This window comes from Triturus cristatus, chromosome 3_2, assembly GCF_964204655.1.
Source record: "Triturus cristatus chromosome 3_2, aTriCri1.1, whole genome shotgun sequence".
NCBI classification, from domain to species: domain Eukaryota; kingdom Metazoa; phylum Chordata; class Amphibia; order Caudata; family Salamandridae; genus Triturus; species Triturus cristatus.
The window spans coordinates 693994428-694008185 of NC_140584.1; the positions used below are offsets into that span (position 1 = coordinate 693994428).

General features: G+C 44.4%; 1 protein-coding gene across 1 annotated transcript in view; it reads left to right on the plus strand.

The window, feature by feature from the left end:
• The first annotated feature begins 2625 nt into the window (after nucleotides 1-2625).
• SF3B1 (splicing factor 3b subunit 1) overlaps nucleotides 2626-13758 on the plus strand; it is a 339385-nt gene continuing 328252 nt past the window's right edge. The window contains exon 1 of the mRNA XM_085648748.1: nucleotides 2626-2776. Within this exon, the coding sequence (XP_085504874.1) occupies nucleotides 2749-2776 (28 nt within the window). The 5' untranslated portion in view covers nucleotides 2626-2748. The remainder of the gene's footprint in view (nucleotides 2777-13758) is intronic.

Genomic DNA, 13758 nt, shown 5'->3' on the forward strand with positions numbered 1-13758 from the left:
GCCTTCATTAAAATAACTAACCTTCACAAGTGGTTGCGTTCTCATTATCGTGTCTGTTAAACGATCCTGAGACGTTCAGGGCGTTACAAAGGGGCTTAAAGCAGAGCCCTGAGGGACTCCCAGTTCCAAAGAATGGAAAGAGGACTGGCCAGGTGGAATGGCTACTTTGAAAAACCGGTCCGAGAGGAAGGAGCGGAACCACTGAAGAGCCTTCCCCCCAATACCCACTTCCTCCGAGCGCCGCATCAAAATGTCATGAGACACCGTGTCAAACGCGGCGCTCAGGTCTAACAGTAGGAGCGCCGCAGTCTGCCCCGCATCCAGCACTGACCGCAGATGCTCGGTCATAAAGAGCAAGGCAGTTTCAGTGCTGTGTTGAGCGCGGAAACCATTTTGACTCTCGTCAAGAATGTTATTACGAGAGAGGTGGGCAGACAGGATGGAATTCACGTGTGCCTCAGTGACCTTGGCGGTCCAAGGCAGGAGGGAGATGGGCCGGTAATTCTCCGGGAGCAAGGGGTCAGAGTTGGGTTTCTTCAGAATAGGGCTGACCACAGCTTGCTTCCAGGATGGCGGGACCACGCCCTCACTGAGGGAGAGATTAATCAAGTCCAAAATGGGCTCATGTAGTTCTAAATCCGCTTTTCATCTGATTTAGTGATTTGTACTTGACAGATTTTCATTGTCGTGTCTGATTGAGACTCTCGCTGGATACCAAGCTTTGTCCTCAATATCTTCTGTGTTGGATATTATCTACAGGTATCTAACGAATCTGTTCATGCTCCCACCTTTTTTATCTGTTTTCTGATTTGCGCCATGGTGGTGCAACTATTGATTCTCTCTCTCTTATTTTTTCTATTGCACAGTGGCTTTGGAGTGTTATTTTACTTTGGGTGTTTTCTGAGACGTATGGCTTTCTTCTTTTTTTCCCCTTCTTATATTTTTTTCACATTTGATGTGATATGTGGTTTGTTTCTTTTCACGTTGTGAATTGAGGTGATTATATTGTGATGTTTTTCCTTTATGATTTTGTTGTTAACTATATTTTTTTAATATAACGAATGCATGTACAATGATGTCCTTGATCATGATTATGTCCTTGCTGGGTCTTCCCCTTTTTGTGAGGGTTGTACGTAAGATTAGGGTTTTGGTGCTGGTTTCTGAATATTTGATTGTGATTTAAGACTTTGAGTTTAGTCATGATTTTATATCTTTCCAGCCCTGAAGATTCAGAGTTTCTTTTCTCTCTGATGAAACACGTGTCGGCTGGTCGTTTATACTCAACATATTAAAGAAGAATTGATATCTTCGTTGGATTCATCTTGTCTTTTTCGCAAAATATGATTTTACCATGTGTGATATAATTTGTGTGCACTGTTCTATGTCAGTTTCTATTGAGTGTTAGGATTTTCCTGCACCAATTAAGGGGTTGTAGGTTTTCCCCTTACAGTTTGCACCTTACTTATAATTTTGTGCAATTGATATGTATACGTCTATCCTTTGAGCGCCAATTTTTCCTGCATTCTTTAAACCCGTTCCGTTGGAGTCTATACTATTTAATGGAGTTGAGAGATCTATTGGTGGATTTTTGGGGCGAGAATCTTTGGTGTTCCTTTAATATCCACTAAGGTTGTGGCAGCAAACATAATTTTTGTTTAAAGTGGGGGGGAAACAGGAAAACTCTCTGGTTTTCCTGGGTGGCGTTAATACTTGGGGGTTGGATGGTCTGGAGCGGGCTTATCCTTCCCTCTGGGGTGGGGGAGGGGCGTTGGAAAGGTTGATTGGGATTCTGCATTTCATGGGGTATTTTTGATGAGAAGTCTTGTGGGGAATATTTGGTTGGATAGCAAAAAGTTTCAAGAGTAATGACAATAGGGTTTTGTTTCAAGAATGTTTATTGTAGCAAGATTCTAATTTATGTTGCCTGGCCTAATAAAGTGACCTTTTATGCTAAGTGCAAATATTTGGTGTGGTTGTTCTTATTGCGCGATGTCCTCAGGCAATACTGAGATTATTTGTTCACTACAAGCAGAAGGCATCTTTGTTCGCTAATAGATATTGAACATTTTTTTATACAAATATGTCTGGGTTGAATCTCTGGAAAAAAATGATTGCCTGGTTACAGCAATGTTAGATATACTTTCACATACGTAGGCGATTGCTATTTAACTCGTTGATTTAAATGATATTGTTATTACTACTGTTAGATTTTAAGAGATTGTAACTGATTTTAATTAATCAAACAATAAATCTATACAGTCTATTCTATCCTCCACAGTTAAAGTTAGCGTTCTAGTTCTTTGTTAGAAAATGAGATTACATGGAGGACACGTCTGAAATTGTAGTCCCTCTTTTATCTCTAGGTGAACTTCAGTTTTTGGTCTCAGAAATCTGAACGTAATACATTGAATGACCATGAAGGTGATGGTGCACCCGAAAAGCATCTGCAAGTATTCAAAATTATTTTGTTTTAATTTGAATACTAAACTTAGTTTAAAACAGGTGGAAGCACCCGCTATTAGCCAAACAGTAAAGTGCAACACCATTCTAAGATGGCGGTCAGATTCACCTGCTATCGAGCATGCGTACAACATATCATTTGAAGCTCTTGCGTCCCACATGAATTTAACACTCTTTTTCTAGAGCTGTTGAGTACGCACGCGTGTTCCACCATCCACACTGCGCACTACCGGAAACAGTAGAAGATCGCCCCTGCGTAGAACCAGCACACAGATACCGTCCGGCAAGATGGCGAAGATCGCCAAGACCCACGAAGGTAAGAAAAGGCGGAGGGGCTACGGAAATCTTCCGCTGAAATTCGAAGTGGAAATGCCATGGTCAAGGGTGCAGTCGTGCACCTTGTGCTTATGGGTCGGGCCGTCTCCCTTAGGGCGCCGTCGGGGGATTTTGGGCCTGGGTGTTTTGTGGGTAGTGGTATGCCTCTACCGTATTTATGTACCTTCGTTGGCATTCACAGTCCCTCTCGTCTGCCCTTAGCATTGTGTGCTGGATGGAACGAGGTTTTGTTTCTTTTTCCACTCTGCGGCCCGTATTGTAAACAAACTGAGGACCACACGAAGTCTCGTTGCCCTGTTTATTGGAATTAAGCTGTGCGTTGAGTGTTGCAGTTTAAAGCGCTCTCTTAGTTGTTTAAAGATAGTGCTCGAAAATGTGTGGTGTTCTGCGTTATTAAAAGCCTAAAAATGGTTGGGTTTTGGCAATACGTCTGTGTCCAATGCCAACGTTAGATGATGTACGTAGCTCCTACTCTGTTTTGATTTGAAGTACCAACCGATATGCTCTTTGAGAAGGACGCTTCACTTTCATAACCTTTCTATTCTGTTGTGGCGTGGTGGGTGTTTGTGCATGTTCTACTTAAAGTGAATACTTGTTTTGGAGATTCTTTTAGAAAACAGATTGTTTTATAGAATGGTTATATATTTTTTTTTTTTTACAAGCCAAGTAGATTGTAAGATTTTTGTGTTTTCTTTTAACTGCAATATGTTTTCTTGTGTTAAGCGTTCAGGACAGTGTTTAGTTTTCATCGCATGCACCTCGAATAACATTACTCATCAGATTAAACTCCTTTGGAACGTACAGCTGTGGTTAGCAGCAAATTACCCTTGCTTCAAACGTCTTAATAGTAACTAAGTTCATAATTTTTTCAAATATCACGCACTCAACCAGAACGTTGTACTTTTTATTTTTTTTTAAATATGTTACCCACCCTGCTCTGAGGCAACGTGTAGACAATTTGTACAAGAAGTCAGAGAAGCCCCACTATGGGAATAGTAAAAAAAAAAAAATGAATGGTTAAAATGTTTTTATCTACATCAGTCAGGGCTATTTGTATCTGCTTGCTTTCATTATTAGCTCCTCTATACAGAATGGACCATCCTCCAGATGGACAATTTGAACCAGCTCTATAATACACGTCTCCATGGGAGCACATGCAACGCTAGACATGTTTGACGGTAATTGGACCTTAGCAGTGGTGCAAATTGTGATCCTCTTTGGAAGGCTAGTAGCCCAGGATTGGGGAGGGTGGTAGGTCCTGTCCTAGACTAATTTGCAAGTTGTTGGTACATGTTTCTAAAGAAGCAGATGAGCTGAAAAAGAGTTGCCATTTATACCAGTGGCTCACATTTGCTTTTGGTATGTGCCTGTCTGCGGGCAGAAACCATTTGGTGGGAGATTGAGTTAAGTATAACTGCAAAAATATTACTCTTGGAGTTGGTCAGAGGGGCAAGAAAGTGAACATATGCCCTGAATACTTACGCCTCTGTTTCAGTAATTTACATGTGGGGTGGATTCCAGTACAGGCCAGGACAACACACAGAATTAGAAGTGCAAATGCCATAGACATGTCCAACTAAGTGGTGTTGGCATATCCTAATCACCAGCCTTCCTGAACTTACCAAGCGACAATTAAGCCTGGAATTCAATGGAGGTAGGGCGGGCTATAAGAACTGGACGTTAGGCACTAAGGATAATGAAGATTACTGGTTAGTAACCAGGGTGTTATCCCCACATCTTTGTCAGTAGATGTGAGGAATACCAAAAGCGCATAGGCCGAAAGAAATTACACATACAAGAGTTGTATGTATTTGGGATACACCAACCCTTTAATAGTGAAAATAAGTATTACAGGCATGAAACTAAGTCTTCGGTTATGGCATCACTGCTTCCAAAACCTTGTGACCAAAACCTTAATTTGAAATTTCGCACCCTGATTTCTGTAATGTTTAAAAAAGTTTAAGTTAAATTACGTGTACACTATGAGGCAAAGAAGAAACCTTAAGACGTTCTGGGTTAGTGCTCAACAAAATGCCATCTTGTATTGCTCTCAGCTCAGGAGGCTTGCATTATATGGCATACAGTTCTATAAATATTCTAGCCAAAGTTACAAGGTGAAAATCGTCCCGGGACGGCTAATTTCGATCGTTAAAATGCTTCAGCTGAAGTTTAATTAATTCAGTCTCCTGTACTGTGAAAAGCTTTCATGCCAGAGTAGAATCAGAATCAAGAAAGCTTTATTCGATTTTCAGATAAAAATCATAAAAGCATACATTAAAATGTACAATAAACATTGAGTGCAGTACAAAACAGTCACCTGAATTAGAGGTATTATTAATATAACTGTCATATATAAGTCATAAAAGTGCATTTAAGAAATAACTTGTATTCCTCACAAAACAACTTAGGCTAAAATGTAGGGTTAGTAGTCAAGGTGATTGCATTGAGTTCCGAAACTTGATGACCAGTTTTAAGAAGCTAGTTACAGCAGAGATGATGAATTCATTTTCTAGCTGTAGTAGCCTAATCATAGCTGGTCTGCAAGTGCGGATACCCCAAGCCTTTAAAATTGGTTTCAGAAAAGCCCCCCTAGGCATCTGATAAAACACAGTGGATATTTGATTGAGCAGAGATATCGTCACAGGGGCATACTAAAGTTTCATTTGACCAATTATTGCAGACAGGAAAAGTGATCATACGAAAAAAATTGCCAAACCTAAAACGGGTCAATAACATTCGTGCATAACAGCTTGGCTGGATCGACAGGTACCCTTGGAGCCCTTCATGTACAGTTATTTGCTGGTATTCAATGACTGTGTTTTTAGTTTTTTCCAGATTCCACCTGGTATTTGTTAGATGGTTGAGAGCCAGCTCTCTTAACGACTTTCTGGACACCATTTCCATACTTGATGGCCTCACAAAAAACTCTGGATGTCCAAGGTCTGTTAACATGTTCTTTACATGGGTGAGCCATTTAATATTATTTGTTCCATCAAGTTTGAGACAGTCTATAATTAGATCTGTTTAGTGAAGTCTCAGGGGTAACCCAGATTTTGCTTTTAAATAGAGATCAATTCTTTCACGGGTCTTCCACCTAGTTTGGCCGCAACATTTTTCAGGGCGCCTATTGCTCGAGTGAAGGCTAGATGTCTGGCATTAATTGCTGCGTGCCAGTTTCCCTTCCTATCAAAATTTATTCCAAGGTAGGAAAATCGATTCGTGGTCTCGATCCTCTTATCGTCCAGGAAAATTGGACAAGGTGCTTTCTTTGTTCCGGGACCACAGGCCATGGTATGTTTTTGTAATGTTCATTTTTAGCCCTCTTTCTCTCATATAGTTTGCAAATTTCAGGACGGCCCTCTGTAGGCCAATCCTGGTTCGGGACATAATGGCAGCATCGTCAGCGTAGAGGAACAATGGTGCGGATGTTCCCAGGATAGTTGGGTAATCGTACTGTGACTCCTTTAAGTGTTGACCGATGGCATTTATATATAGGGTGAAAAGAAGGGGCGCTAAAATGCACCCCTGTCGCACCCCTCTCTTAATGGGTAATTTGTCAGAGCACTCACCCTTATTGCCATAACGTACCCTGGCACCTGCATCCTTATACAATGCTTTTATGAATTGGAGAATGTTAAAATCTATGCCCATTTCAGATAATGTGGACCATAATTTCTCGTGGTCCACACAATCGAAAGCGGAGCTCAGGTCCACGAAAGTAACAAAGATTTCCCTTTTTTGCCTGAGTGTACTTGGATAAGACTAAGGCCAAGTTTAGACCCTGCTCTATGGTGCCTTTGCCCTGACTGAATCCGTACTGTAAATTTGATACTACGTTATTCTCTTCTGCCCAAAATTGTATCCTGTTTAAAATTACCCGGCCCGCTACCTTCATTAATGCATCTAATAATTATATTGGCCGGTAGCAGGTGGGGTCATTTCTGTCACCTTTCTTAAAAATTTGGACAACTATAGCTTCGGACCAGGACGATAAAAACCCATGTCGATTAGAATGGTTTAAGACCTTGGTTAACAAGGGAGGCCAAAGATCAATCTTAGCTTTGTAGACGTCTATCGGGACTCCGTCCGGGCCCGGTGCTTTACCTGAAGGGCTATCTTTAATTGCATTAGTGACCTCCTGACAAGTAAAAATGATACCTAGCGGGAATATGTTCGGTAAATTTATAGGGTGTTGGGTACCTGTCCTGTCAATCGTGGGGTTAGCATGGTCAAAATTATTGGCTTTGTCATATAGGTGTTTAAAGTGGTTAACCCAGATTTCCCCATTAATGGCTGTATCTATGATGTCTGTCTGTTTGTTCTGTAGGTAAGGGGCATTTACCGCTTTCCAAAAAGCTGTGTTATCCTTGGATTTGGAGGCTTCAAGTAGGGCCGACCATGCCTCTTTCCTCAGGGCTAATTTCCTTGATTTTACAGCCAGCTGATAGTTTTCTGGCTTTGCGAATCTCCAGAGGGCATTTTGTTGTTGCATGCAGTGCCCTTTTTTGAGCTTTAAGTGCTTTTGTGCAGCTTTTATCAAATCAACCATGACTATTATTGGTGTTAGGTCGGTACTCTCTTGTTAGCAGTTTTTTAAGTTCGAATTGTATTTTTAGAAACTAGCTCATAATATGTGATGACTCCTCGGTTTCTGACAGGCAGACATATCCTCTTGAGTAATTACTATTAAGTTGTGTAGGAAATCTACAGGGTCTACCCTGTCCCATTTTATGGAATAACCATTTTTAGTAGCTAGGTTAATAGTAGACTGGTACATGAACTTGTCCACTGGGGTCTGATGACGGCCTTTAATTTTTAAGTTAAAAAGAATTGGATAGTGGTCGCTAAAAATAGCATCATGTGTTTCCCATGTGAGTACTAACCCTGTGTTAGATGTGGATATAAGAGTAAAATCAATAGTTGAGCTGCATCCCCGCCCATGAAAAGTTGGCTGAAAAGGAATATTTGGAATGCATAACTCATTAATATAGGAGAGATTAAAATGAAAAATCATATTATTAAAAGTATTTCCCAGTTTCGAATGGATGAAATGGGTTGGATTGTCATCCTTGTGTGCACCAAGGCCGCAAATGCCCTTGGGACCAAGTGGACAGAGTGCAGTTAAAGTCGCCCAACCAGATCAGAGCCATCTCATCTTCATACTGGGTCTTAATGTTGTTAACAGTATGCATAAGTTTATCGATCACGCTTTCTAAACTATTTATTAGGATATTGTTATAAAAGTTAATAAGGGTCAGGAACTTTACATGGCCCCATCTAATTGTTAAGATCTGATAATAGTAGTCGAATATCTGATTATTTTTATGCCCTCTGTAATAGAGACCTATATACACAAGCCTCCTTTATTTCTCCCCTGTGAGCTTATTCGTGCGGGTGCATGAAAGGTCTGGTATCCAGATATATGCAGTTCATCTACAGCCCACGTTTCCTGAAGACAGATGATGCTATGACTGGTGACTATATCTAGCCATGGTTTTTGTGACACTTTGTTTAGGAGACCTGCAACATTCCATGATATACTTTGGGTAGCCTTTGCCCTCCTGGGGGGGGGGGGGGGGGGGGGGGGGGGAGGAGGAGTCGTTAACAATACTGTCTCTAAGTGTGACGGCTGAACGGGGAGTAGAAATTAAGTTTCTTAAACAATCAGATTGGGAGGTAGTCTGTGTGTGTTTTATCAGAATCGATTTGGGCCTGGTCGTTGGCTGCCTCTTTGATTATGGTTCCCTCGTCCCAGTGATTGTAGGCATCCCTACCTAAGCATGTAGTTCTAGAATGAACGTTGGGTGCCATAGTAGAAGTTACGTGAAAAAGAACTTCCAAGTTGTTTATCATCTGTCAATCCAGGTCATCTAGGTCTGTTAATGCCTCGAAATGATTGGTTAGAGGAATAGACCATGGTGGATACTGAAGAGCATTATGTGTACTCTGCTGTTGGTGGGGAGAAGGCCGATCTAGATGAAGTGGAAGAGGATGGGGATCTACCCAGTGGCTAGTTGTCCTGGGGTATTGAATTGGGGGGACGTGTCTAAAGTTTTTTGATGTCACGCAGGTGGATCTGTTGTTACAGGGCGTAAGGAGCGATTGAGGGTAGAAATAACTCAGATCACGGGTTGATATTCCTACCCCTCCTCTCTCAAAGTACCAATCTACTATATGAGTGACTACCCTTTGATCTTTAAAGTTAATGATTAAAATATCCCCCTCTGTCTTTGGGTCTGTACCCTACCCAGGCCAGTCTTCTCACGAATAACATTTCACCGTTAATAGTAGCGGGCAAAGGTCTATTCTTCCTTAACCAATAATTGCTTGTTTTTGAGTTCTGTGAGCCCCTCCTTCTTTCCCGCTGTCAGCTCTGGGACCCCTGTGAGTACAATAACGTATGGGGCCGCCTCAGGTGGCAAGTCGATGTGCTGACCCTTTCCTGTCGTAGGCCTACTGAAAGGGGGTGCCCTGATGGTAGTTGTATTTTTGCATCCTAATGTGTTAGAGTGAGCTAATTGTCTCAACGCGCCTGTTGTCGCAGGCACGCTTGCGATGTTAACCGGGTGCAATAAGTTAGCTGTAAGTGGCGGTAGGTTATCTCCTATAATGATAAAATTGGAGGATTTCTGGCCTCCAATAATATGAGATTGAGTAGTAGCCAGATCCTTCAGTAGTTTACAATTCGTTGAGGATGCATCTGCTAGGGAGTCCAGTTGTTCATTTAACTTCTTAATTCTCTCAGAGAGAGGCAGTAGTAGAGATTTTACAAGATGTTCTATTTTTTCTACTAGTCCCTGGGTCAAGTCAGACACGGGAGGGGTTTGGGTGTTTTTTTCTAGTAAAGGATTTAAGTAAAGTCTAGGTGTATTAGTGCGGCTGCCTTTAGTACCCTCTCCACCCCGCTTTCTCTTTGATGTGGCCCCTAGCCTAGATGTTTTGTGTGAATTACAATTTTTCTTGATCCTGGGTTTAGGTGGCAAATTTGGTAAAACCTCTTCCAGAATAGTCTAGTGAAGGGTCCGAGTTAGGGATGGTAATAGCGGACCCCCTGGGAGATTCCATAGTTGGCAACTGATCTTGTAGAAGAAGAGGAAAGCCCGGGTCGCTAATAGAGTTGTTTTCAGTACATTGTGATGGTGGAGAAAGCGCTGTTTGAATAGAGCCCAAGGATGAGTGTTTGTTGGAGTGTAAATCTAAAGACAGACGACGTTCAGTGTCAGCTATCTCATGATCTAACTTCAAAGCAGCTTTAGACAGAAAATGGTCTAATGTCCCTCTACGGTGGCCTCCCGCCAATGTTTTCTTGCCTTTACTTAGGCGTGTAGACGGAGTTTCTGACATTGCGGTCACGCAGCTATCGGGAAGTCAATAAAAGATGTTACAGTAGGAGAAATCAAAAGCAAATGGTTTGTCCAAGTCACAGTACCAAATTCTTACTTCTCGTCTTGAGGATGTAAACCAATAGATGTGGCCCGTCCCGGCCTCGTCTGGCCCCGGACGGCCACAGACGGCCCGCCCTTTGCCCGGGCTTAGCCCGACGCGAGCCCGCGATGCGGGGTGTGGGGCTGAATTGAAAGCGCCTCCCGGCGCTGGAGAGGTGACGCTGCTTCCGGTGTATAGGAGCCAGGGAGCCTGGCTGTTGTAGTCCTCTCTCGCCCTCCCTCCACACTGCGGCCACGGAGTTCTCAGACGCGGCGGCGGGAGGGGGGGGGGGACACAGCAGGAGCAGCAACGATGACGGGGCACAGGAACAAGCACGCCGTGAGTAGAAGTTCCAGTAGGGGCAGCTTAGGGAGCCTGAGCAATCACACCCGCTCCACTGGGTGTGGGGCTGAATTTAAAGCGACTTCCGGCGCTGGAGAGGTGACGCTGCTTCCGGGGTATAGGAGCCGGGGAGCCTGGATGTTGTAGTCCTCTCTCGCCCTCCCTCCACACTGCGGCCACGGAGTTCTCAGACGCGGCGGCGGGAGGGGGGGGGACACAGCAGGAGCAGCAACGATGACTGGGCACAGGAACAAGCACGCCGTGAGTAGAAGTTCCAGTAGGGGCAGCTTAGGGAGCCTGAGCAATCACACCCGCTCCACCGGGTGTGGGGCTGAATTTAAAGCGCCTCCCAGCGCTGGAGAGGTGACGCTGCTTCCGGGGTATAGGAGCCGGGGAGCCTTGATGTTGTAGTCCTCTCTCGCCCTCCCTCCACACTGCGGCCACGGAGTTCTCAGACGCGGCGGCGGGAGGGGGGGGGGGGACACAGCAGGAGCAGCAACGATGACTGGGCACAGGAACAAGCACACCGTGAGTAGAAGTTCCAGTAGGGGCAGCTTAGGGAGCCTGAGCAATCACACCCGCTCCACCGGGTGTGGGGCTGAATTTAAAGCGCCTCCCGGCGCTGGAGAGGTGACGCTGCTTCCGGGGTATAGGAGTCGGGGAGCCTGGATGTTGTAGTCCTCTCTCGCCCTCCCTCCACACTGCGGCCACGGAGTTCTCAGACGCGGCGGGAGGGGTGGGGGGGACACAGCAGGAGCAGCAACGATGACTGGGCACAGGAACAAGCACGCCGTGAGTAGAAGTTCCAGTAGGGGCAGCTTAGGGAGCCTGAGCAATCACACCCGCTCCACTGGGTGTGGGGCTGAATTTAAAGCGACTTCCGGCGCTGGAGAGGTGACGCTGCTTCCGGGGTATAGGAGCCGGGGAGCCTTGATGTTGTAGTCCTCTCTCGCCCTCCCTCCACACTGCGGCCACGGAGTTCTCAGACGCGGCGGCGGGAGGGGGGGGGGCACAGCAGGAGCAGCAACGATGACTGGGCACAGGAACAAGCACGCCGTGAGTAGAAGTTCCAGTAGGGGCAGCTTAGGGAGCCTGAGCAATCACACCCGCTCCACCGGGTGTGGGGCTGAATTTAAAGCGCCTCCCGGCGCTGGAGAGGTGACGCTGCTTCTGGGGTATAGGAGTCGGGGAGCCTGGATGTTGTAGTCCTCTCTCGCCCTCCCTCCACACTGCGGCCACGGAGTTCTCAGACGCGGCGGCGGGAGGGGGGGGGGGGACACAGCAGGAGCAGCAACGATGACTGGGCACAGGAACAAGCACGCCGTGAGTAGAAGTTCCAGTAGGGGCAGCTTAGGGAGCCTGAGCAATCACACCCGCTCCACCGGGTGTGGAGCTGAATTTAAAGCGCCTCCCGGCGCTGGAGAGGTGACGCTGCTTCCGGGGTATAGGAGTCGGGGAGCCTGGATGTTGTAGTCCTCTCTCGCCCTCCCTCCACACTGCGGCCACGGAGTTCTCAGACGCGGCGGCGGGAGGGGGGGTGGGGACACAGCAGGAGCAGCAACGATGACGGGGCACAGGAACAAGCACGCCGTGAGTAGAAGTTCCAGTAGGGGCAGCTTAGGGAGCCTGAGCAATCATGCCAGAGTATCTACTTGCCTGAATGAGATGTATATGTGTGCCGTTAGTTAATCTGCAAGTGTAAAGGGTGCTTGGAAGCCAGGTGTGGCTTTAATTGATCAAATCACTCCAAACTTTGTGATGGCAAAGATTTGTTTTTATAGAGTGGTAGTGCAAAGAATTAACAACTGAGCTGTGAAGTATGTTCTTTTATCATAATTGTATTTACACAGTACTTAGTACCCCTAAGGAGGTGTTGAAGGGACAGTTATGTAAAAAAAATACATTACATATGCTCTGGTATTTCCAAAATCTACATTTTGAAAGCACCAGTTTTATTTTAAAACTAGGTGCACATTTTGTAACAGTCTATCTTATACTGTGTGTAATGCAAGTATAAAATAATGACTTGCATATTCAGTGCTTTCTACCAAAGGCTGTGAACTCGTAGCACTAAAAATACACAAGTCACCATTCACTGCATCAACTAAGATTTAATTCTCTGGTTACACACAGACCTCTGCAGTGCATTAACCAACATAGGTTTCATAATGTACCTCCGTGCACTTCCCACTGAGCAATACATTTTTTTAAAATGTATTTTTCATTGTCTGCCCATTATTTTATATGTAGCTACCTGATGGTGAAAGACCTAAAAACATACAGAATATTTTGGAGCTTATTTAGGAGTGGCTTGCGCTGCCTGAGCATCCGTTTTTTTTTTACGCTAGAGTTTAAAGACCTCTGCCATACACCCTCAGTCTTGCTGTTGCTTCCTTCAGCTTAATAAAATAGTGCAGGGTTTCTATGAATGTTTCTCATAAGTCCTCTGCAAGATCCACTATGGCCTATTTGAAATGGGTCCCTATGAAAATTCTTGCCTGTGCTGGGATTAGTTGACATCTTGCATTATTCAAAATCAAGCCATGATGTCTCAGGCAATCTTACGTTACCTTTAACACTTTAAACGCTTCTTCTTCCAAATTGGCTATTAGGAGTTAGTCATCCAACTATGAAAACATATGTAGAACTTGAAGATTAAAAGTCAACAAAAAGAGCGAACAGTTTGGCGAATACTTTCGGGGCAGATTTCCATATTGCAACTCCTCGAATTTACATGTATCTCAAAACTAGAGAATTTGATATATTGGTAATGCTTTACTACAAATGGGATATAGAAATATGCATCCTTTAGGTCCAGTCTTGTCTTTGGAACTCCTACAGGTGAAGAGGCATATTCTTCTGTAATGTTTCTACTTTGAAATTGATCTTTTCTTTATCCACCTTTAGACGTTCCTCGTGTCTCATGAGACAAAATCCCCCTGTCGGATTTGGGACTAGGAAAATACTGGAGTATGTGCCTCAGACCACTTTTATTGCTTTTTTCTCTAGTGGAGCCTGAATCGATGATTTCATGGCGTTCCACTTCTTTTTGTGCGCTGGATCTTGGTTGGGAGTGGTCACAGTTTGCATTGGAGTTGCAAGGAACTGTATTAGATAACCTCTTCTCACTATCCTCAGAACCCAGGAGTCGGAAGATTGCACCTACTCAAGAAAATGTGCCATCCTTCTTTCAAC